Source organism: Aedes albopictus, chromosome 1 (genome assembly GCF_035046485.1).
Source record: "Aedes albopictus strain Foshan chromosome 1, AalbF5, whole genome shotgun sequence".
Lineage (NCBI taxonomy): Eukaryota > Metazoa > Arthropoda > Insecta > Diptera > Culicidae > Aedes > Aedes albopictus.
Window position 1 is genome coordinate 325371309 of NC_085136.1, and position 25000 is coordinate 325396308.

Genomic DNA, 25000 nt, shown 5'->3' on the forward strand with positions numbered 1-25000 from the left:
GCAACTGGGCGAGGTGCCGGTGGTCACCGTAGCTGTTCGGCTATGGAAGGACCCGGCAGGGACACAGGTAGCTATGGTACAGTTACCTGTGGCGACCGTTAACAAGTTCGTTGAACTAGGGAATCTCAAGGTGGGCTGGTCAGTATGCCAACTGACTCAAGGCGAGCAACCGCAGGCTTGCTTCAGATGTTTTGAATCGGGACACAAGTCATGGGACTGCAAAGGCCCTGACAGGGTGCCTAAGTTACCCGGCCTTCAGAAGAGCTACTGCTGATAAGCTTCAGTGCAGGTAACGCAGCTGAACCCGAACCACTGTGACGCAGCTCAGCAACTGCTGTGTCAGGCAGTTGCGGAACGAAGGACGGATATCGCCATCATAGAGGATCCATATCGAGTACCCACCGGTCACGGCAACTCGGTTGCGGATGGGACCGGAAAAATGACCGTAAATATGGACTACGGGTAAATACCCCGTCCAGGAGTTGATGTCTACTACCTATGAGGTCTTCGTGGTTGCCAAAGTATACGGGGTCTTCTTCTGTAGCTGTTATGCGCCTCCGCGTAGTTTGATCAAGTGGTTTTCACAGATGCTGTACTGTATGACGACCGTATTGACAGGGCAAAGGCCGATGGTAATAGCGGGTGACTTCAATGACAAGGCCGTGGAATGGGGAAGCCGTTTACGAACTAGCGGGGTCATATCCGGCTAAAGGCACTGGGCATGCTAGATGTCGATTTGATTAATGTCGGTACCAAAAGTATCTTTAGTCGGAATGGGGCGGAGTTGATCATCTACGTTACTGTTTGAAGTCCTGGCCTAACGAGTAGTTCGAACTGGAGAGTAGCCAAGGCCTACATTCTCAGCGATCCCCGGGGTGGTGGTTCGCTACAGTATCGTCTACAACAACAGCAGGCAGCGGATAAAAGAAGGGACGGCCAGGCCAAGGGCAAGCCCTCGTAGGTGGAACACATCATACTTCAACAATGAGGTATTTAGGGAGGTGCTCCGCTGTGAGCGAAATCTACTCGGTTTGAGCCGGGATGAGCTGGCAACGGTGCTCTCGCGTGCATGCGATACTACTTCATGGAGTGTTCAGAGGGTGTTTTCAATAGCTTCAGAACTCTTCCATTGGATTTTTTTTGAGGCAGTTGATGTGACTCTGATCCTGGAGCCCCTGCAGATCCTCTGTAACCCCTGGAACTGTAGTGGAATTCTCCTGGAACCTCCTTGAGGCCAACTTTAATCTCGTTTAACGCATCTGAAACCTCTTAAAATGCCCCTAAAACTTCTAGGTGCAATCGGTTTTGTGTGGCACACGTATTTTCCCGTGCGCTGCTAGAGGTTTTCGTTTTGCACTCTATCTGTGCTTACCTCTTCGCAAGATTGTTTCAGAAGCGTTTCGGACCAGATCCAGGAGATTCAGGTGGAATTTCAGTGGCATTTGCGGGAGTATTAGAGTTCTTCTAGTGCCTTTTTCAGGCCTTCAAGTGGTTTCTGTCGTTTTTAAGGGTATTTCGGGAGTGTTCGAAGGAGTTCAATGGTGTTTCTAAATGTTTTAGAGACATTTCAGATAGTTTCAAGGGATTAGAAGTGAGTTTCAGGAGCCCCACTGGGGGATTCATGAAAGTTTCAGGGCACTTCAGAGGGGCTTAACCTTCCTTTTGCATTAGAGTCACTTGGACCCAACCGAGCTGTTTTTGACGTGATGCAATACGAAGATAGGAATGAAAGGGGTTTCGGGAGCGTTCAACACAGGGTTTCAGGCGGATTTGATGAGTATTTGAATGAGTATGAGGATTTCAAGGCGTATCAAGGGGTTTCAGTGACGTTTCAGAAGGTTTTAAGAGTTTGTTAATGCCTATCAAGATTTTTTTTTAAGAATTAGCAGTTGAGTTCAAATTCAGGGATGAAACATTTTTTAGAAGGGTTCAAGTGCGTTTCATGGGGTTTGAAGGACGCTCCAGGAGCGTTGAAGAGAGTTTTAGGGGAGTTTAAGGTGGTTTCAAAGAGACTCCAGGGTGTTTTACGGAGTTTCAGTGCGCTTCAAAGAGTTTCAGAAAGTTTTGATGGGAAATTTGGAGAAAAAAGAGAATTTTACGAGGCTTTTTGGGTGGTTAAGGGTGTTTCAAATAGTTTCAAGGCTGTTCCGAGAGAGTTTCAGGGCAGTTGTAGGACTCCTGATCCTAGATTACAAATTGCAGCTTTGTATAATGAAAGAAGTTACTGTTACATCCGTAGACTTTAGGATACAGTCTCAAAACAGTTTGGATGATCAAGGATATCCCGACTATAATGAAATAAGTTACTGCTACACCCGTAGATTTTAGGTTCTAAAATCAAAAAAAATTGGATAACCTAGGATATCCCGACTGATGTGATACTGTATTTTGAACATTTAGAAGCTTTGCTGGACATGAAAGATTACAAATCGCAGCTTTGTATAATGAAATAAGCTACCGTTACACCCGTAGACTTCAAGATGTAATCTCAAGAACGGTTTGGATGACCTAGGATATCTCAACAGATCTGATACAGTCAAATGAACTTTCGTAACTTTGTATAATGAAAAAAGTTACTGTTACACCCGTAGACTTCAGGATCGAAAATCTAGAACGGTTTGGATGACCTAGGATATCTCAACAGATCTGATACTGTCCTTTGAACTTTCACAAGATTTGCTGGACATGAAAGATTACAAATTGTAGCTTTGTATAATGAAATAAGTTACCGTGACACCCGTGGGCTTCAGGATGTAATCTCAAGAACGGTTTGGATGGCCTAGGATACCCAACAGATCTGATACTGTCCATTGAACTTTCAGAAGACTTTACTGGACATGATAGAATACAAATCGTAGCTTTGTATAATGAAAAAAGTTACTGTGACACCCGTAGACTTCAGGATCGAAATTCAAGAACAGTTTGGATGACCTAGGATATCTCAACAGATCTGATACTGTCCTTTGAACTTTCACAAGACTTGCAAGATTACAAATTGTGGCTTTGCGTAAGATAAGTTACTTTTACACCCGTAGGCTTTAGGATCTAATCTTAAGAACGGTTTGGATGACCTAGGATATCCCAACAGATCTGATACAGTCAAATGAACTTTCGGAAGACTTACTGGACATGAAAGAATACAAATTGTAGCTTTGTATAATGAAAACAGTTACTGATACACCCGTAGACTTAAGGATCTAAACTCAAGAAGACTTTAGGATCTAAAATCAAAAAAAGTTTGGATAACCTGGGATATCCCGACTGATATGATACTGTATTTTGAACATTTAGAAGATTTGCTGGACATGATAGATTACAAATCGCAGCTTTGTATAATGACATAAGTTACCGTTACACCCGCAGACTTCAGGATGTAATCTCAAGAACGGTTTGGATGACCTAGGATACCCCAACAGATCTGATACTGTCTATTGAACTTTCGGAAGAATTACTGGTAATACAAATCGCAGCTTTGTATAATGAAATAAGTTACCGTTACACCCGTATACTTCAGGATGTAATCTCAAGAACGGTTTGGGTGACTTAGGATATCCCAACAGATCTGATACTGTCTATTGAACTTTCAGAAGACTTACTGGACATGATGTAATACAAATTGTTGCTTTGTATAATGAAAGAAGTTACCGTTACACAAGTAGACTTTAGGATCTAAACTCAAGAACAGTTAGGATGATCTAGGATATCCCGACTGATCTGACACTGTCTTTTGAACTTTCAGAAGGCTTACCGGACATGATAGAATACAAGTCGCAGCTTTGTATAATGAAAGAAGTTACTGTTACACCCGCAGACTTCAGGATCGAAACTCAAGAACAGTTTGGATGACATGGGATATCCCGGCTGATCTGATACAGTCTTTCGAACTTTCAGAAAACATATTGAAAATGGTAGAATACAAATCGTAGCTTTGTATAATGAAAGAAGTTACCGTTACACCCGTAGACTACAGGATCCAAACTCAAGAACAGTTTGGATGACCTAGGATATCCCAACTGATCTGATACTGTCTTTTAAACTTTCAGAAGACTTACTGGACATGATAGAATACAAATCGTAGCTTTGTATAATGAAAGAAGTTTCCGTTACGCCCGTAGACTAAAGGATGTAATCACAAGAACGGTTTGGATGACCTAGGATATCCCAACAGATCTGGTACTGTATATTGAACTTTCAGAATATTTACTGGGTATGATAAAATACAAATCGTAGATTTGTATAATGAAAATCCCACAGACTTAAGGATCTAAATTCAAGAATAGTTTGGATGATCTAGGATATCCAGAATAAATATTGTTCATCATATTCTACCCTTTTTTGAGCACGTTGAGCACCAAAATCACAGAAATACAAAAAAAACTCTATAATAACGCTTGGAAAAAATCCTACTTCAAAGGATTAAAATACCTCAGAACTCCTATAATAAGAGCTACTGAGCTTCTAGACTTTTAAGGTGATCGTCATGCCTAAAGGTTTGGACAGTTGAGTATGAACAGTTTTTACACTTGGAATACAAACAGGCTCCAAAGGCTTCACTGTCGTGGAGTATAATTTGGAAACCATTGCTCTAGATCAACACTTCACAGACAATGTAAGAGACCAACATCGTGGGCTTCGAAACAGTGTTTACGTACTTCTGGGCTGCAGCAAAACCTTTAGAGGGATAAGCTTCAGAGCAGCCGTTTCAAACTTTCGATCTGTATTGGACAGTACATTGTTGATCCAGTGATTGAGATCTGAACGTCAAAAGATCTACCAAATCCGCGAAACATCGGAAGTACACTGATCATGTACTCGTACAGGGTGGCGAAACCTTTGTTCAGGAAGGTGTCGGTCTACCACTTGGGCGTCCCCAGGTTTCCGAAGAGCTAATGAACGAACTCGTGGGTGATCGTCGTTATTATCCACTCTTTGTCGTGATTGCTTGCCGTCTGATCGTGGGACTGTTCCCACTGTTGAAATCTCCGGATTGGGTGACTCAGGAGATCATCCAACAACCGTGCTATGTTCAACTGTAAACCCTAAACCCCCAACATCTACTTACTTGTCGGCCAGGTACCGCCGGAGACCCTTCTGGAACGTGCTCCCGCCCAGAGCGTGCCGCATCATGCGCAGCACACTGCCGCCCTTCTGGTAGGCGATGGTGTCGAACACTGTCATCAGATCCGTTTCCACGTAGTGCGACAGCGGTCTCGTGAGGGGCTTGCTGTCCACGTAGAAGGCCGTCTGGACGGCTTCCACGGCGATCAGCTCTTCGAAGCGAACGCTCGGTTCCACTTCGGCACTGATCATGTACTCGTACAGGGTGGCGAAACCTTCGTTCAGGAAGATGTCGGTCCACCACTTGGGCGTCACTAGGTTTCCGAAGAACTGATGAACGAACTCGTGGGTGATCGTCGCAATTATCCACTCTTTGTCGCGATTGCTGGCCGTCTGATCGTTGTACAACAGATACCGTTCGGCGTACTTCACCAGGCCCCAATTTTCCATGGCACCGAACATGAAACTCGGGATGGCGGCCTGGTCTAGTTTGGGCAGGTCATAGGTCATGTCGAAGTACCGTTCGAGCGCACGGATAGTAGCAGCTCCTTTCTCAAGTCCCAGATCGAGCTCGGCCTTGGCGGAAGCTCGCGCGTAGACCTCCATCGTCAGATGGGTGGGCTCCCGGAGAATGACACGCTTGCTAACGAAGTCGGTTACCATGAACGCCACCAGGTAAGTCGGCATGCGAGGCGTCACTTGGAAACGGGTAAGCTTCTTCTGGTCTGGTCTGGAATTGGAGGAAGAAATTTTGAAAGATGGGTGATGTCTGTGGGCTCAATGCTCCTTACTGAATGGCGATAGCAGCGATCGGCATGTTGGAAGTCGCCTTGTAGGACTGCCCACAGCTGATGCTGATTTCGAAGGTAGCCCGAATCCAGGGTTCATCGTAGCAGGGGAAGGCGCTTCGTGCAAAGCTGGCTTCGAATTGAGTAACGGCGATGTATCGAGTTGTGCCGTCTTCAGCCTGGTATGACGATCGATAGAATCCGGTGAGATCGGTACGTAGTACGTTGGTGAACTCAATCAGCAGTCGATAGTTGGTGTTCGCTGGTAGCGCTTCTCTGGTGTCGATAACTAGAAACTCCCTTTCTACTTCGATACTGTATTCAACCAACGCCACTTCGACTTGATTGGTGTGTGTGTGCTTAACGCTGTTTCATCGCTCGCTTTTATAGTTCCGAAATAATCGCGTATTACACGTTTTCCGAAAAGCTGAAAATTACCGAAACCGCTTTCTAGTCGAAAATCATCCAGTGCTTTACCGATTCAGTGTGTATAATATTTGTGATTCCAGTAAAATCGTATTAATACGACGATGAACTCCAGGTCGATGGTTTGTGCAAAAGAAGTTCTTTGCAAGAGTTGCGGTATATGCATATACAACATGGAACAGGGCCTGTACGTTGTATGTGCTGGACCGTGTAAAAGCTCGCATCACATCTCCTGCATTGGTATGAATCAAGAGAAACGTAGTGCTATATCGCATGACGTAGTATGGATCTGTGAAGAATGTTTTCCCGTTTTCAACGAATGGCGCAATGCAGACCACAATGCGGGCCAACACACATCATCAGCATCTGAAGCGACGTCAATGCAAACCGAGATAACCGAGCTGAAGTCGCAAGTTTCTGTAATAATCGACACTTTACGACAAATGTCATCGCAAATTTCGGATCCTGTAACGACGAATTTTATACATTCCACTCCGAATACATCTCATGAGCCGATAGATGGATCCCTTAATATCAACGCAGGAGATACAGAACACGATCAAGTTGAGCAGCGTACAATGAAGAAGGTGACAGAGGATGACGACCGTCTGTTCTCTTTGTTTCTATCAAACATCGACAGTGCTGCTTCTGAAAACGACGTTAGAACGATGGTGCATAGATGTCTTGCTGTCCCGTCTGAAGACTGCGTGAGAGTTGTAAAACTGATTTCCAATCGTATGGATTGTAGTCTCTTCGACTATATATCTTTCAAAATCGTAATAAAATGGAAATATAAGGATCTTGCCATGCTTGCATCGACTTGGCCGGACGGAATACGATACCGTGAATTCTATTGCCGTTCAACTTGGAAACCATGAGCTTTTGTTAGTTTTTAAGCAAAATATGTAGAATTGTTTCGTTGTTTGAGTGGAAATTATGAATTGTTGAAACTGTAGTGTAATGTAGTCATGTTGTTTTATTATGTATTTTTGGGTTATGATGATGTTTATTGTATAATTGTTGTAGAATGTTTCGGTATTGTGAAGTATAGGTTTATTTAGTAAGTTATTTATATTTACATTAATCAGTCTGTGCGACATTGCGTGTCGAAGACGAAGCAAATAAAATAAAATAAAAATAAAAAATAGCTGCAATTTGGTTATCGTAGTCCCGGAGGTATGCAACACGATCTGTTTGGTTTGCTGTAAGGTGGTCAACTGGATCTGGACTCGTCCACTGTATGAAAACTGGTTCAGATGGACATTCGTATCCAGCTCGAGGGTGTATTGCGTAGGGATTGAGGTATTCGGTAGCCTGAATGAGGTAAAACTTCTCTCTTTGGCAGCTGCTCCGGCGGAATGTATCAAGTCATCTAGCGGTGAATTGTATCGGTCAAGTTTGAACCGTTGACCGTGGACGGACACTACGAAGGCAACGAACAGCCAAAGCACCAGCCGTGCTTCCATCTTCAATCTGTGATCTTCCTTTCCAAACTGACTGTTCTATTTCGGGGATTAAATTTATATAATCCACTTCAATGGGTAAACCCTGTCTCCGTGTTTAATGATGTATTGTAAAAAATGTTTAATCTTATCGGATAATTATTGGTCATAATGATTGTCATCGATGGGAACAAATTTGAAGACCATGTATTAGTAACACATAAACCTTATATTAGTGCAAATTTATTGCGATTAGATTATTTGGCGATGACTGACCCAAACCTCTGCATTTCTTATCGAAGTTCTGAGTAAGCTTCTCAAATAAATTCGGCGGATGATTTGGGCGATGAATAATGCTGATACAGTGCCTCAGTTGAACAGTGCCACTGCCACTGCGCTGACCAGTAGAGTGATGGAAACTGCAATGGTAGCTGCACCGCCATCATCTTCAGTCGTGGTGGAACCGGCGGTCGTGGTGCTCGGAGCCTGGCTTACTGTGGTGGGACCAGGGGTGACCGTGGGTCCTTCAGTCGTGGTTGGTGGCTCTGGTACAATCGAGTCGACGTACTCTTCCACAAAGTTCACCGTAAGGAGTCCTTCGGAGCTTTGCTGCCATGCAAAGTTCGCCTGTACGGTTGCACGGGCCGACTCTGCCGTTTGGGGTGTGATGTTTTCGCCCAAGTCGGTCAACAGGTCATTGAGCTGTGGAGAAAAGTTGTTAGAATGTTGGAATTCACTTCAGTGTATTTCCTTGGCCGTGGGTCTTACCATGTTCAATTCTTCCTGATTGTTTGTGCGGGACGCGATATTTGAGATGGCACTGTTGAGAGTGTTGATGCCCAATCGGGAAATGAATTCCCTGACCATGTCAGGGTCTCTTAGGAACTCAATCAACGCGTCAACACCGGCCCGTCCACCAGAGTACACTGCTTGTACGATTTGAGTGCGTTCGGCGGATTTGTAGTTGATCTCAACACCAGCTCCGTTTGAAGCGATTGCGGTTTGCAGGAAGGCCTTCAGGAACTCTTTGTTCTCGGAGCATCCCAGTGCGGTGATGATCATCGATCTGAAGGCCCAGTTTTGGGTTGAGTAGATACGTTTGTAGAGATGTTGGTACTCAGCTGCATCGGCAGTTCGTAGACCTTGGCAATACACAACGGTAGCAATGTCGGGATGTACCTTGACGCCTTCGGTTACTTCCTTTTGGAGAGCTGCCTTGGTACGCTTCAGGCAATCTTCGTTTCCGACCATACAGGCCCACGTCGAGATGGTCTGTTTCAAATATTTGTGTAGCAGGGGCTCCGACTCGGAAACTGAGTCGACCTCCAGAGTTGCGTACACCTTCCTGATGAGGTGGTTCACTAACGTCTAAGATGATATAATAATGATATGTATTGGATTTGCAAATGCAACTGATCCACACTTACCGTGAAGTTTTCATAATCAGGGGTTCCTCGGAGTTTTCCGTTGAAGTAGGACAGGACATTGTTGGCCGCCGTCCATGGAGCGTATTCCGTTTCGTTCGGCAGATAGGTAAGCAGCTTCATCAAGATCTCTAGGTCCAGTCGTCCAGAGCGGGCCAACCAGTACGCGTCATCGATAAGTTGGGCTCGATTAAGCCGATGGATGCTGTCCACGTTGTTGATCAATGCATTCGTGATCAGTTCCCAATTAGCATCGTCGTAGTTGACTCGGTAATATCCGACCTGTTGCTTGTTGAATATGATCCACTCATTGGCAGATACGTCGGTGCTGATACGAGCTGCCTTCGTACTGAGCCAGCTGAAGGTATTCAGATCGTCAAAATCGGCCCTGGACTGCCGAACGAAGTTATACGGGATCATCCAAATGTTCGTATTGGGAACCTTGCGATCAGAAATGAACCGTTCTTGGGAGATGATCACACTTCCGGTTTCGTAGGTTCGGCGCACACTCAGAACTGGATAGCCCTTCTCCGTCGCCCATGACTCCATAATATCCTTGACAGTGACTCCGTCCGGAAGGACATTCTTGCCTTGAATAGCCGACTGAAGGCCGGTATACAAATGATCAGAGTTGGCAGTGTTAAGCTGCCGCGCCGTGAGATAAGCCTTCAGACCAGCAGTCCAGTTATCCTCACCGAGGACGTTACGCATCATGTTCAAAACGCTTCCAGCTATTTGAATAGGAATGGAGTTAGTCAAATCCAACACCACAATCATCGAGAATCATACTTACACTTGGGATATGCAACACGATCGAACAAACTTCCAATCGAGGCCGGAGTATCGGCGTTCCAGGTCATCGGTCGGGTGGAGTCCAGTCCGTCGGGAACCATGGCCGCCTGGATGACCTGGGTGTTGAAAAGTTCCCAGTAACCAACCTCTGGATAAGCCATGTGCGTGGCATAGTACTCGTAGAGGGTGGCGAAGCCCTCGTTCAGCCAAATGTACTCCCACCATTCGGGGCTGACCAAATTTCCAAACCACTGGTGAGCGTACTCGTGGGCAATCACTGTGGCAATGTTGGTTTTGGTGCGATAAGTGCTTAACTCTGAATTGAACAGCAGATACTGTTCCCTATAAAGATAAAGATAGCGAATTATTTATGAGCCATTGCCATTTGATCGTCTGCTTGATATCGCTTATCAAGGGTAATTAAGCGATTCGTTCGACTAGATCACAATTTAGTCGTATCATTCTCCGCCCGTTACCTGTACGTGACCAGGCCCCAGTTCTCCATTGCACCTGCGGCGAAATCCGGAATGGCGAACTGCTTCATTGTTGGCATGTGGTCGTAGTATCCAATACCAAGGTGTGTATCGAGCTTCTCCAGAATGATTTGTCCCGCTTCAACGGCAAAATCGACTTCGTTTATGGCATTTGCGCGCGCGTGGACACGATGCGTTGCGGGACCTTTGTAAGCAAAGTCCGATACCACAAAGGCCAACAGATACGTAGACATTATTGGAGTGACTTTGAACTTTGAAATTCGATAATCGCCATCAATCTCGAAGTCGTACTCCATATTGGAATTTGCCGTGTAGAACCTGCTATGGGTGATCTGCAGGGCGAAGGTAGCCTTCAGGGCCGGCTCGTCGTAACACGGAAAGGCCATGCGTGCACTGGTAGACTCAAATTGTGTAGTTGCCAAGTACACAGTTCTGTTTTGAGCATCCACATATGAGGACATATAGAACCCATCCTGGTTGTTGGACAATCGGCCGGCGTAAGTCACTGTAAGAATGTAGCTATCGGGGTTCAGCGGATTTACACTTTTGAAAGAGAGCTGTTCAACACGAGTATCGTACGTCCAGGTAGGATCGTCCAGCTCTTGAGGCTCTCCAGCCGTTGGAACCAGCACGAGTTTTGCACTTTGAATCGTAAGGCTGCGGTGATGAACTACAATGGAGTTGGTCGCTGCAACCACGTTCAAATGGATGGCAACCGTTCCTTGGAACTGCCTTTCACCCGTGTGCACATCCGTGCGCAGCTGAATGTCATAGTGCGTTGGATAGCTGGTCTTCGGCAGACGGTATGATTCATCCACTGCTTGCAGAGGCACAATTTCACTTTCTTCGGCCGCGAACGCCGGCGCTATTTGTGGAGGATCGTCAACGTTAAATTCACCGGAAAGGGGTCGTTCTGCTGCCGCCGTCCCGAAGGCGGTCAGCGCCAACCCCAAAAACACCACCGACCACTTGAGGGCGATCATCCTAATCGTCCCAATTACACGCGAGTACTGCCTTAAGGCGTTGTATTTGAAGTCCTTTTAACGATGGACTTCAGTGTTGCGATAAGGATCCGGCCGAGGAGCCCAGATAAGATATGGATTGCAATACAGCGTAACAATGGATGAAGTATATATTGGTTTATAATCATAAAACTTTTGCAATCGAGGCTGATTACGTAGATCAGGAAGAATTGTGAGGTTGGTGTGAGTTATTTCGAGTCCACTTTTTGGGTTTATTTTCTGTACTGAGTATAGAGGAATACTAATTTGTAGAAGAAGAAAAAGTTCCCTGAACGTCGGTGTTATCTTATTCCGGATTTGTACTGTAATTCGATTTTGATAGAATCAATTTAGATAAAATATATTTAGGTACTCCCATTGAGGTAACATGATCTGGAAAAAAAATGATTATATTCAGAGCTGGTGAAGTTCTTGAAATTAGTGATAAGGTTGGTTTACGGCAAAAAAGCAGCTATGGCAGTTGAAGGGAGCTAGTGCGAGTTTAAGGGTGAAAGATGAGGGGAGTTGAGACTATTCAAGGCTTCCCAAAATCTTTCTTGAGCCTAAGTCATCGGAATATATGTGCTTAACAAGTGGCCTCTAGCTGTATTATGAGTAAGGCTTACACTAACCAGTGATCTATTGGAGCATCATGATTGCAATGCATGCTGTACAACCTAAAGCAACTATGTGCTGTATGGTGTGTTTGATGTACGTTTGAGACTCTTCAAGAACTCACTTGAGTAAAGGTCATCGGATCTACAAACGTAATTAGGCGCTGTTCATAACCTACGTAGACTCAATTTGGGCAATCTCACACCCCTTTCGTCCATACAAAATTTTCCAATTTTGTATGGACCGTAGACCATTGTTTCCCAAACTTGGCTTTCGCGACCCCCAGTCTGTCGTCACCCGCTTTTTGTAGAACAGCAAAAGCGAGCCTGCAAGTGGTTGGGGTCGCGGAACGAAGTTTGGGAAGCTATGCCGTAGACTTTGGCCAGACCGTCCGTCCCCCCTCCGAGTCTACGTAGTTTATGAACAAACCCTTATTTGTCTGAAGATTCATACTCTCACAGCCTCAGGTGACTACACTCTACCAAATGATGAGTTCAATAACTCTTCAAGGGTCTCCAAGAACTTCCTTGAGTAAAAGCTGTTGAATATATAAAATCGTAATAATTCTGAAACGACTTAACCCTTTGGAGCCGAAGGGGGCATATATGACCCCAACATAGAAACGGCTGTATACATTCACTCGTTCGATAAAACAGAATACTGTCTTCAGCAGGGAAAAATGAGAATATTTGTATTTGGGACTTCATTGATAACCTAGAACATCCTGAACACCATAAAAATTTGATGTAAAAGCTGAAATTGGATGTGGGTTGTGTTATGTATTCATTTAGCCTTCGTCAAGAATATCAAAAGGTGTTTCATATTCTGGGATGTTGTCCTTTAATGAAGTCCTTCAAGTCTACAAGAAGAATTTTATGTATTTTCATCACAAATAATAGCATTGCATAACATTCTGGGATCCGTGAAGCTCTTGACATCTACAATGTCATTTATAGACACTATAGGGATATTCCAGGTCATTGGAGTTCATAACTACAGGTCTACACTTGTAATAGTAGCCATATCTGTTATACTGAGTAACGTTGCATAATCAACAACGGTTACTGGAGCAATCTGAAGTCTACCAGCTTATTATAAACCTTTGGGACATTTAGGGTCGTCCAAACTGTTCTACATTGAAGTTCTTAAAATCTACAAGAATAACTTTATGTGTTTTCACCACAAACAGTAGTTTTCATAATCTGCTGGGAACCGCGAAGCTCTTGAAATCTCAAATGTCATTTATAGACAGCACAGGGATATTCCAGGTCAGCCATACTACCTTAGAGTTCAGGACTTCAGGTCTACACTCGTTACAACAGCTATATCTGCTATACTGAGTAACGTTGCATATTTATCCGTGGTTACTGGATCAATCTGAAGTCTACTTTTTTATTATAAATCTTTGGGACATTCAGGTTCGTCCAAACTGTTCTATAATGAAGTCCTTCGAATCTGCAAGAAAAACTATGTGCTTTCGCCATACATAATAGCGTTGCATAATCTGCTGGGATCCGCGAAGCTCTCGAAATCTCAAATGTCATTTAGAGACACTGCAGGGATATTCCAGGTCAGCCAAACTACCTTGGAGTTCAGAACTTCAGGTCTATCTTCGTAACAGAAGCCATATCTATTTTACTGAGTAACGCTGCATAATCAACCGCAATTACTGGAACAATCTGAAGTCTACTAGCTTATTATAAACTTTTGGGACATTCAGAGTCGTCCAAACTTTTCTATAATGAAGTCTTTCAAATCTACAAGAATAACTTTGTTAATCATATAATCGTAGCTTTGTATAATGAAAGAAGTTACCGTTACACCCGTAGACTTGAGGATCTAAACTCAAGAACAGTTCGGATGACCAAGGATGGTATTGTCTATTGACATTTCAGGATACTTTCTGAACATGATAGATTACATATAATAGCTTTGTATAATGATTGAAGGTAACGTTACACCCGTGGACTTTAGTCTCTAAACTCCAGAACTGTTTGGATGACCAAGGGATCCTGACTGACCTGATATTGTCTGTTAACCTTTTAGAAAACTTGCTGGACATGATAGATAAAAAATAATAGCTTTGTATAATGCAAGAATTTATCGTTACACCCGTAGACTTTAGGATCTAAACTCAAGAACAATTTGGATGACGTAGGGTATCTCGACAGATCTGATAATGTCTATTAACCTTTCAGAAGACACACTGGACGTGATAGAATACAAATCGTAGCTTTTTTTATTATGAAATAAGTTAACGTTACACCCGCAGACTTTAGGATCGAAACTCAAGAACAGTTTGGATGACCTAGGATATCCCGACTGATCTGATACTGTCTGTTGAACTTTCAGGAGGCTTGCTGGATATGATAGGTAACAAATCGTGGCTTTGTATAATGAAAGAAGTTAACGTTACACTCGTAGACTTAGGGATCTAAACTCAAGAATAGTTTGGATGACCTAGGATATCCAGAAAAAATATTCTTCATAATTTTTTACCGTTTTTATGCTATTGGCCACCAAAACTACAGAAAAATGTAGAAAAAACTCCATAATAACGCTTGGAAAAATTCCGGCTTGAAAGGGTTAGGGTCATTCATTAAGTACGTCACGCTAAAATCGAGAATTTTCAACCCCCCTCCCCCCTTCGTACGGGTTTTTCCTATATTTTATACATTGCTTGTCACATTTTCACAAACCCCCCTCCCCCCTGGGCCCGTGACGTACTTAATGGATGGCCCCTTAAAGCGTTTCGGAAGCCCCATGAAATCACCTGAAACGCCTCTGAAACTCTGAAACTCTCTGAAGCTTACCTTAAAGCCTGTAAAGCCTTCAAGCCCTCTGAAATCCCTCTGACGCTCACGTGAACACTAGAACAGCTCAGAATCGGCATGCTTCTGGCAGGGAGTATTCACACTCTCACGTCATGTTACGTTTACACTTATTCATTCCCGGACTCTTCCGGCCTCTTCTTATCCCTACACTTACTCGCATTCAAGATGACGAAACAATATTCGAGTGCCCCTGTTAATCAGTTCGTCGTCCTTTCGTCTTGGTGGATCTACCGCTTCGGCAGCCCTCTTAGGCTACCATGCCCTCTGAAACCCACTAGAATGCTTTAAACACGCCTTGAAACACCCATGAAATATCCAAAATCCACTTTGAAACGTCTTGATATGTCACTAAAACCCCCCTGAAATTTTATGAAATGCCTTGAAACGCTATTGAATCATCCTCAAGCCACATTGAAGCTCATAAACCCAAATCAACCAGGAATCCCTTTGATACTCATCGAAACGCCTAACAGCGCCTTTTAGGCCTCCTGAAACGACTTGAAGCCCATCTGAAGGCCTGTAAAACCCATTTAAGTCTCCAGGAAACCCCTTGGAAGCTCCCTGAAATGCCCCGAAATACCTCTGAAACAACTTGAACACCCTAACAATCTCCTGAGTGCCTACGAATCTCCAAACGCCTCGAAATGCCCAGAAACGTCACTGAAACTCCATGAAATCCCCTTGAAATTCCCTGATGCACCATGGAAAGCCGTTGTTAAATCCCCCTCAAACCGCCCTGAAGCTCATTCGAATGCCTGTGAAGCCCAAAACCACCGGAAAAACACAAAGCATTGAACTGCCATTCGGACTACCTGAAACCACTTGCAGCCCATCTGTAACCCTGTAAAACTTCATAAGTCTCTCTGAAATTATTCGTAAACTCCGTAAAATGCCCTGAAACGCCTTGAGACACCTCCGAAACAACCCTTGATCCGCTCTGAGGCTCACTTGAATTCACGTCGAACGCCTTGAAATTCACTGAAATCCTCCCGAAACCGAATTGAAGCTCATCCGAAGCACTAGCTTCCCGGACCACTCTGAGGCTCACCTGAATTCACTTCGGAACGCCTTGAAATTCACTGAAATCCTCCCGAAACCGTTCTGAAGCTCATCCGAAGCACTAGCTTCCCTAAACCTCAGTAGCCTTTCTGAAACGCTTCGAAAAGCTTCTGGAGCCCCTTGACACCCGCTGAAGCTCAACTGAAAGTTTGTGAAGGCTTCTGAAATGCCCTGAAATGCCTTGAAACACCCCTGAAATGTCCTTCAACGTCTTGAAACGTTCTAAAATTCCGTTGAATCACCCCTGAAACGGCCGTGAAGCTCCCTAAATCCCCGGAAACCCCTCGACAAGCCTCTGAAACGCTCATTTGACAGCGTTTTGGAATGCATTGATACTTCTTAAATACCCCTTTCTGGATATCTCTCGAAAGCCTCTGAACCCATGAATCGTCTTAAAACCCTTCTAAAACCCCGTGAAACGCCTCTTTAACGTCTTGAAACCACCCCGCCTTCCTTAGAGCTCACTTGAAAGTCTGTGAAGTTTCTCAAGACCCCCGGGCATCCCCCTGAACTCCCCCGAAAATGAAATGCCTTGAAGTGATTCTTAAGTCCTCTTGAACCCCTCTGAATTCCATTTACAACCCCTTGAAGCCTTCCGAAACTCTGGGAAACCTCCCCTGCGATCCCTCCACTGAAACGCAATGAGCTTCCCAGAAAGCCCTTGAAGCCCCTGAAAAGCTCTTTGACATCTCCTGAATTCCCTCTGAAACGCCTCTGAAATCCCTCAGAAACTCCTTTGAAAGCCCCCTGAGACCAGACCTGAAAACCTTCCAGCCACTGACCCTCCTTAAGGCTTTGTACGGCATCATCAGCATTGGCAGCCATGTTGGATATGTGGCTCAAAATTTCAAAGTGGTAATTCACTGGCTCTTACGCATAGCTGGAGACTTGTGCGGTCTGTAACACAGTTGTTTGGGCAAGATGGGGGAAGAATTTCTGTCGATAATCACGCGAACTTCGAAGTGGTTCAAGGAGATCCGAAAATAGCTGAGGACACCTGCTGTTGGTTGTGGCTGGAATGACGAGAGGCCAGTTGATCCGAGTTGAACGAGTAGAGATGGTGATTTCCGGAAGTGACGGAAGAGTTCGCCACGATTTAGTCCGAACCGCAACCGTAAGCCTTCGACGACTAGCAGTGAAACTGGCGGTGCTTAATGCGAAGAATAGCGATTCCAAAGCGGAGTCTTTGTCAGAAAGAAACGTAGCTAGAGTTAACGGGAGGAAGATGCAATTTCCCCCCTCTGGTTCGAACAACTGTGGTTGATGAACACTGTGAAAAACTGTGAAATATTCAGGGTTATCCAAACTGTCCATGAGTTTAGTCCTTGGCATCTACAGCTGTTTCAGTAGTTATTTATGTTATGAGCTGTAACATCCCACATCCTTCTATAATCTAACCACCCCCCCCCCCTTTAAAATTGTACGATCCATTCCAACATTATTTTGGGATGTTCCAGAACAAACAGGCCTCTCCGAAGCCGGAAGTACCCACATTGTGCATGAGAAAATGTGACAATGGCAGTAACTGACGCAACGTCAATCTAGACGGGAGACAATTGAGTGTGTCAGAAAGGGTTTTGAAGGGATTTCAGGGGATTTTAGAGGCTTTCAGGGTAGGTTTTTGAACTTTCATGAGCTTTCAGGCGCTCAAAGAAGTTCCAGGGGAGTTCAAAGAGGTTTCCGTTGGCTATGATGGGGTTTCAAGAGATATAAGAGGATTTTAGCAGCGATTATTTCAAGTGGATTGAAATGGTTTCAGAAGGTTTCATGAATGTTTTAGGGATATTGAAGAGGGTCACAAGGCCTCTCAGAGGTATTCATGAGATATTCAGGGGTCGTTCAGGAATCTAAGGGGATTTCAGGGGGTTTTCAATGCCGTTACATGGTTTTCCAGTAAGGTTTACAAGGACTTTTCAGGGAAATTCGGCGGCATTTGTGAAGGTTTTAGTGGTATTTTTTGGGGATCTCAGTGGTATTCTGGACAGTTTCAGGGGATCTCGAGGGCGTTTCAGGAGGAATCAGGGGCGTTTCAGGGACTCTCAAGAGGAATAAGGGGTTTCGGTAAGATTCAGGCGTTACATAAGTATTTCAGGGGGTTTAAGGGGCATTTCGAGGGACCTCTGGGGGTTTTTTTAGGTTCCCAAAGAAGTTTCAGAGGAGCTTCAAAGAGGTTTCCGTTTGCTATAGAGTTTTCAGGTGTTTTCGAGAAATGTAATGGGGTTTCAGCGGCGGTTGAGATAATTTCAAGCAGATTCAAATGGTTTCAGGAGGATTCAGAGGTGTTTTAAGGATATTTAGGAGGGTTTCAGAGCATCTCAGGACTATTCGGAGGTGATCCAGGAGGTTTCTGGGGTGTTTCAGGAGTCTTAGATTTCAGGGGGTTTTCAAGGCCATTACATGGTGTTTCAGAAAGTTTTACAAATATTTTTCAGGGAATCTCGGCGGCATTTGTGAAGGTTTCAGGTGTGTTTTATGGGCCTTTTTCTTTTTCTTTCATGGCATTACGTCCCCACTAGGACTTGGCCTGCCTCGCTTCAACTCAGTGTTCTTCAAGCACTTCAACAGTTATTAATTGAAGGGCTTTCTTTGCCTGCCATTGCATGAATTTGTATATTGTGGGGCAAGCACAATGATACACTATGCCCAGAGAGTCGAGATTTTTTTCCGACTGGAACGGGAATCGAACCCGCCGTCTCCGGATTGGCGATCCATAGCCTTAACCACTAAGCTCAGAGGGGTTCAAGAGAGTTCCAGGAGGATTCAGAAATTACAGGAGTGTTTCAGGAAATCACGGGGCGTTTCGAGGGATCTCTGAGGGTGTTTCGAGGGACTCAGGGACTTTTGAGAGGCTCTCAGTAGGATTTAGGAACTTTTAAGAGGGTTTCAAGTGCGTTTCAGAGAGGTATGTGGTGGCTTCAGGGGTGTTTCCAGGGATTTTCAGTGGCGATTACGAGGATCTTATGAGGGGGTGTTTCAGGAGTCTTAGGGTGTTTCATGAAACTTCCAAGGGTATTCCATGAGCTTTCAGGGAGTTCAAATAAGTTCCAGAGGATCTTCGAAGAGGTTTCGGCTGGCTATAATGGTTTTAGATGTTTTCAAGAAATATTATGGGATTTCAGCGGCGATTGAAATAATTTTAATCGAATTAAGCGTTTTAGAGGCATTTAAGAGAGTTTCAGATGGGTTCAGGGATATTTCAAAGGGCATTTCAAGGGTTCTGAAGGTTTTAGAGGACCTCAGAGGTACTTCAGTAGTTTTTCGAGAGGATTCTGGAGGAGGTTTAGGGATCTTTTATAGGGTATCAGTGGCTTTCGGTGGTCTACTGGATGTTTTGGTGGAATCGAAGAAGCTTCAGAGGGCGTCAATGGCGTTTTGGGGGGCCTCATGAGCATTTAGCAGGGCTTCAGGGGCTCAAGGGCGTTTCGGAGTGTCTTAGGATGCTTCAGGGGGTGAGGGCTAGTCATTGGTGTTTCTAGGAGTTTCAAGGCTGTTTCAGAAGGTCCCAAGAGTTTCAGAAGGCCTCAGTGGCGTTTTAGGGGGTCTCAGGGAGTTTCAGGAGGTTTGATTGGCGTTTCAGAGGGCTCAAGATGACTTTGGAACTTGTCCAAGGGTTTCAGGAGTGTTCCAGGGGTTGCTCTTCCAAAAGTATCTGGGAGAATATTTCAAATGTTCCTAGGCGACTCGTCCAAATACTCTCGGAATGCTTTTCTAGGGCTTGCGTGAGGCTTTCCTAAGGCTCCTAGAAAGGTTTCCAAGTTCCTATGCTGCATTTTTAAGAGCTCCTTAGAGGCTATTCCTTCAAGAGCCCGTGAGAGGCTCTTTCTTCAAGAGCCCGTGAAGGGCCCTTGTAAATGTTTTTGTCTTTTCCAAGAACTTTTACGAAACTCTTCCAGGAATTTATGCGATGCTGACCCAAGAGCACCTGAGATGCTTCAAAGAGCTTCTGGTAGACAATCTTGGGAGGCTCTCCCATGAGCTTATGGTAGGCCCTTTCAAGACATTGTGGATAGCTCTCACCAGAGCTTCTGGTAGGCTTTTGCGAGAGCATCAGAGAGCGAGGTTACTTAAAGCTCCTAATACTTTGCCTTCCCAAGAGGCCGGGATTGACTTTTTAATAAGCTTTAAGGCGTCTCTTTGAAAATTTTCTGAGAAGCTCTTGAAAAAGTTTCTATAAGGGTATCTGAAACCTCTTAGGACTCTTTCAATTTAATTACGAGGCTTTTCTGAGCGTTCTTTCCAATGGCTTCTGAAAGGTAGTCCTAGTAGCCCAAGAGAGGCTCATTCAAAAGGTCCTTGGAGATTACCTAAAGTCTCCTAAGACTCGTTTCCAATAGCATTCGAGCGACTCCTCAGGAAATGGCAGTTCCAAAGGTTCTCTGATAGGCTCTTTCAAGAGCTTCTGGGAGGCGTTTCCAAGAGTTCGTGAGAGCATCTTTTGTTAGTCTTTGACTAAGTTTCTGACGGCTTTTTCAAGAGCTTCTGGAAGCCTCTGCGTTTTTCTCAGAGCATCTGGTAGTCACGAGTTTTTGTAGCGTATATAAGAGCTCGAAAGAGACTTTCATGTGCTTCTGAGTAGTATTTTGAAAAGTTTTTGGGAGGCTCTTCCAGGGGCATGTACGAGGGTATTCCAAGAGTTTCTAGAGTTGCACCTAAAAGCTCCTGAGAAACGTTTTCAAGAACATCAATGGCGGTTCTTCTTGGAAGATTTTTCAAAAACTTCTGAAAGGTAGTATCAACAGTTCTGCGAGGTTCCTCCAAACACATCTTGGAGGCTGTTCCAAGTGTATCTGAAAGGCTATTGCAAGAGCTTGTGCAAGGTTACCTAGAAGCACGTAGGACTTTTTTTCAAGAACATTAAAGCGGCTATGCTGAGAATATGTTTCAACTGTTTTTGAATGGCAGTTTCGAAGGCTTCCGGGAGGCTCTTTCAAGAGCTTCTGGGAGACATTTCAAAGCGATAGAGAGAGAGAGACACTTTTGTGGAATCTGGTGGCTCTTAAGAGCTTTTGCAAGGATCCTTCATGAGTCCATGGGACGCGTTTTTAATAGCACCTGGAGGGATCTTCCACGGTTCCTGCGATAGTCTCTGACAGGCACCTCCATGATCTCTTAAGAGGTGCCATTTCATGAGCTTTTGGGAGACTTTTCCAAGAACATTTACCAGGCAAATGAATGTCGAAGGTTCTACTTAAATGGCCTTCGTTTTTTTTGTTTGTGTGCGAGTCGACCATACACCAAAATGAGCGTTCATTGTTTACGAAGAACTCGTTTATTTCATTCTTATATATCGAAATTCGCGTTTCCTTATGTAAATTAGATACAAATTCTCCTTCTTATTCGATTCGAACTTACAGACGAGATACTAGCTTATGATACAGAACAGGCCCGTACCAAACCGCCCCACCATCGTTGAGTAGAAGCTTGGTTAACAGACCTACAGCAGAGCTGCGATTAGTACCGCCACGGAAGTTATCGCCATCCGCGAGACGGTTCCAACTCGCATGGCTCCCGACTTAACGTTTGCCTCCAACCATCTTTCAATCACCCCGAAGTTCGTATTGGTCCACTGGACATTCTCTCCGGCCAGTTCCTTGGCCGTTGCCAGTTCGTTCGCATTCAAATATCCTGCTGCTTCCAATTTGGTGTTGAGGGCTAGGAACTTGAGAAAGAGAAAAATAACAAGTTAGTCGAAGGTTCAAATGTACTACTAAATCTACACTTACTTCATCGTACTGCTCCTTATTGACGACCCGCCTGGCCATTCCGGTTACAGCCGACCCGATAGCCCGTCCACCGAAGCTACCGCCGTTGTACAGCCGGTCGATGGTGTCGGCATTTTCGGCCAAAAACTTCATGGCCGTCTCAAGGCCGACCTTGCCGTTGACGTACACAGCGCTGAACACCCGGGACCGTTCCTGGCCGCGGTAGCTGGCGTCACCGGTTTCGTCCAGTGACGTTTCCAAATACAGCTCCAACAGTTCGGGATCCTGCGAACATCCGAGGGCACTGATGAGCAGCACCCGATCCGACGGGTCCTGTGACCGGTGCATGCGATCCCACACGAACAGGAACGTGTCCCGGTCGGCGTTGCGCAGTCCGTTGCAGTATACGACGCTTTTTAGGTTCGGATCGATGTCCTCGGTTTTGTTGGCGACGACTTCCGCCAGCTGCGAATTGGTCTGGGTTAGGCATTCTTCCGACCCCACCTGGCAGGCCCAGTTGATGAGGATGTTTCGCGTCAGTTTGGAGAAGTGTGAGTCGGAGGGCTTGCTGGTGAGACCGAATTTGTGGAACGATGGTTCGACTAGTTCCCAGACGAACTGTTTGAAGAGGTTGTACTTGGCAGATCCTGCCAACATCCGGTTTAGGTATGATAAGCCATTGTTGAGGGAGGCCCATGGGACGTATTCCTCTTCTTTGGTGAGGTACTGAATTAGTTTTAGGGCAACGTCGTATCCGAGATGTCCGGAGCGTGCCAAGTTGAGTGAGTCATCAATCAGCTGAGCTCGATTGAGATGATGAATCGAGCTGTGCTCGCCGTGATGGAGCTCGTTGGTTATCAGCTCCCATAGTTTGTCATCGTAGTTGACACGGTAGAAACCAGTTTGCTGTTTGTTGAAGATAACCCAATCGTCGTTGTCCCAGTGAAGTGACGGCAAAGGGCGCAATTCAGCTGTCTCGCCGACGAGCCAATCATAAGGAAGGGTGGAGGAGAAATCGGGAGCTTGATAGGTAGCAAAGTTGTACGGTAGGAGCCAGGTTGCCTTGACGGCGTCTTTGGAGGGCTTCAGAAGGTATCGCTCCTGACGTAGTGTTATGACGTTATCTGCACCGCGGCTCACGTGGAGCACTGGGTAGCCTTTCTGATCCGCCCATGAATAGAAAATGTCCGAGACGTTGAGGTTGACCGGAAAGTCGTTGGGTTCGTCGACTGCTTTCTGAAGTGCAGCAGCTAAGTCATCAGGAGTTGCCGCTTTAAATTGCATGGCATCCAAATAGTACTTGAGTCCAGCGCGGAAAACTCTGTCGCCGAAAGCGTGTTGAAACTGCCTCAAAACGGAGCCAGCTGTCAAACGAGATAAATGATAACGTTATAAATACCTTCAAGTGACCATCATGTATCTATCTGTTACTCACATTTGTCGTACGCGATATCATCAAACAATGCCGAGATAGCGGTCGGGGTTTCGACATAGCTGTTCATCGGCCGGGTACTTTCCAGTGCATCTGATTGGAACGCATTTTGGAGTGCTTCTACGGTGGCCATCTCTTGGATGCGCAGGTCTGGGTACGCCTTGTTCGCGGCTATGTATTGCATCAGCGTGGCGAATCCTTCGTTCAGCCAAAGATAGCTCCACCATTTCGGAGACACCAGATTTCCGAAGAACTGATGTCCGTATTCATGTGCGATGATCAAGGCCGTGCGCTTCAGTTGACCCATCGGAGACTTGGTGGAGTTGTAGATGAGAGCTTCTTCACGGTAGGTGACCAAACCCCAGTTTTCCATTGCGCCGGCTGCAAAATCGGGGATTCCGATCTGGTCAAGTTTCGGAAACGAATAGCCGACCTGTAGGTAATCTTCCAAGGCTGCGATCACTTTCACTCCAGCTTCCAATGCAAAATTAAGATCCCCGTTGCTGATCGAAACGGGGTTCGCATAGACCGATTGTTTGTTCGGAGTGTCTGAGACGAAGGCGAAGTCGGAAACGACGAATGCCAGAAGATACGTCTGCATTGACAGGGTGTCCTCAAACTGGGTAACGGTGTAGGTTGCATTCCTGGAATGAAAAATCGCTTGAAACCTAGTACTTTCACAGCGATGAAGCTCACTTACCACGGATTCTGACTCTTGATGGGCATGTTGGAGATTGCATGATAAGTATTTCCATGGGTCAATTTCAACCCTATCGGAGCCCGAGTCCCGGGTTCGTCGTAGCATGGGAATGCATGCCTTGCATCCGTCGACTCGAACTGTGTTGTTGCAATCCACCGTGTATTCCCATTGGCATCCGTGTAGGACGATCGATAGAAGCCCCCATTGTCCGTACGAAGCACTCCGTGGTAATCGATTTCCAGAGAATAGTCACCGACTCTCAACACCGATGGGGCCAGAATGACCAAGAACTCGTAGGTGGTATCCATGGTAAAGCTGGAGTCATCGTTAACGAGCACTGTATTGGCGGCATCGGTGAGCTTCACATGGGTCACCGTAAGCTGGCGGTAGTGAAGTGTAATGTTCTGCACTTCCTCCAGGACACGCAGCGAGATTTTGACCTTGCCTTCGAAGTCGAACTGATTCGGGCTACCGTGGTCATGAACATGCGTTGTCAGCTCGATGTCGTACCGCAGTGGACTGGTGTTGTTTGGAAGCCTATAACCGGACACTGGAACTTCCTGCCTAGGAGACAACGGAAGTTTTTCACGCAGCAGAGGAACCCCGGACCAAACGGCCGAAGTTACGCTCAGTATCAGGATCACAGTTTTCCACATCCTGCTGGGTTGCACGTTCCAGGTGAACTGAACTGCTACACACTGGAAGCTACGACCAAGTTAGATCGCTCTGATGATGATTCCTCTCCACACTTCAATAATTAAATTATCTTATCTTATCGGACGACGGGCAGCTCTGATGGGTTCTTGATGTGGCTTGTGTCAACGCGGAGAGATGTCCACCATCCATGCTTTCCCACTGAGAAGTGCCCGACTCTCGAAAGGTCAAACAGCCCACTTGAGCACTTGAGCGGAACTTGCGAACAGGTTTTAACAGGAGATTCCATTTTCTCGTATTTTGGAGGAAAAATGCGAACATTGTCTCGTTGATGTATAATCTCTGCCACCTTGTCAAACTAATCAATCAAAATCTAAATGGCATTAAATAGGCTCGCAGAGTACCGTTATCAGTGCAGCGTCGCGACAATGGCCTATACTAGATTTGGACAGCTGATAAGGCTTTGGTCGTTGCTTTTTGATGGGTTTAGTGACGGATCATGATATGGAGATATGGAGAGGTTCTCGTTCATTGATGCCTACATCCATTGTTGGTCATTGAAGTGTGTAATTGAAATTG

At 45.3% G+C, this 25000-nt stretch overlaps 3 protein-coding genes across 3 annotated transcripts in view; all 3 read right to left on the reverse strand.

Annotated features, from left to right (window-relative positions):
• The window catches only part of LOC109416086 (aminopeptidase N), a 76416-nt gene extending 68678 nt beyond the window's left edge, over nt 1-7738 (reverse strand). Inside the window, exons 1-3 of the mRNA XM_062861251.1 lie at nt 7458-7738; nt 5850-6212; nt 5063-5788 (exon numbers count right to left, since the gene is read on the reverse strand). Coding sequence (XP_062717235.1) covers nt 5063-5788; nt 5850-6212; nt 7458-7738 — 1370 coding nt within the window. The remainder of the gene's footprint in view (nt 1-5062; nt 5789-5849; nt 6213-7457) is intronic.
• Nucleotides 7739-7922: 184 nt separating this feature from the next.
• LOC109402934 (aminopeptidase N) lies at nt 7923-11440 on the reverse strand. Its single transcript, XM_019675673.3, has 5 exons — nt 10407-11440; nt 9932-10272; nt 9142-9869; nt 8483-9082; nt 7923-8416 (listed from the first exon to the last, which is right to left on the reverse strand). The coding sequence occupies exons 1-5, from the start codon at nt 11405-11407 to the stop codon at nt 8084-8086; spliced, it is 3003 nt and encodes a 1000-aa protein (XP_019531218.3). The 5' UTR covers nt 11408-11440; the 3' UTR covers nt 7923-8083.
• Nucleotides 11441-21179: 9739 nt separating this feature from the next.
• LOC109402932 (aminopeptidase N) lies at nt 21180-24571 on the reverse strand. Its single transcript, XM_019675672.3, has 4 exons — nt 23768-24571; nt 23071-23711; nt 21657-22999; nt 21180-21592 (listed from the first exon to the last, which is right to left on the reverse strand). Exons 1-4 carry the CDS (start codon nt 24421-24423, stop codon nt 21368-21370), a joined length of 2865 nt encoding a protein of 954 aa, XP_019531217.3. The 5' UTR covers nt 24424-24571; the 3' UTR covers nt 21180-21367.
• Nucleotides 24572-25000: the final 429 nt, after the last annotated feature.

What these genes read in the sequence shown, in the direction of transcription:
- LOC109402934 (XM_019675673.3), bottom strand. Translation starts at nt 11,407, where the DNA reads ATGATCGCCCTCAAGTGGTCGGTGGTGTTTTTGGGGTTGGCGCTGACC. An exon ending in TCGTGTTGCATATCCCAAGT is followed by an intron (nt 9,870 to 9,931) that starts GTAAGTATGATT and finishes CTATTCAAATAG; the next exon opens with CTGGAAGCGTTTTGAACATG. An exon ending in ATCAGGAAGAATTGAACATG is followed by an intron (nt 8,417 to 8,482) that starts GTAAGACCCACG and finishes TTTTCTCCACAG; the next exon opens with CTCAATGACCTGTTGACCGA.
- LOC109402932 (XM_019675672.3), bottom strand. Translation starts at nt 24,423, where the DNA reads ATGTGGAAAACTGTGATCCTGATACTGAGCGTAACTTCGGCCGTTTGG. An exon ending in TGATATCGCGTACGACAAAT is followed by an intron (nt 23,000 to 23,070) that starts GTGAGTAACAGA and finishes CTCGTTTGACAG; the next exon opens with CTGGCTCCGTTTTGAGGCAG. An exon ending in ATAAGGAGCAGTACGATGAA is followed by an intron (nt 21,593 to 21,656) that starts GTAAGTGTAGAT and finishes CTCTTTCTCAAG; the next exon opens with TTCCTAGCCCTCAACACCAA.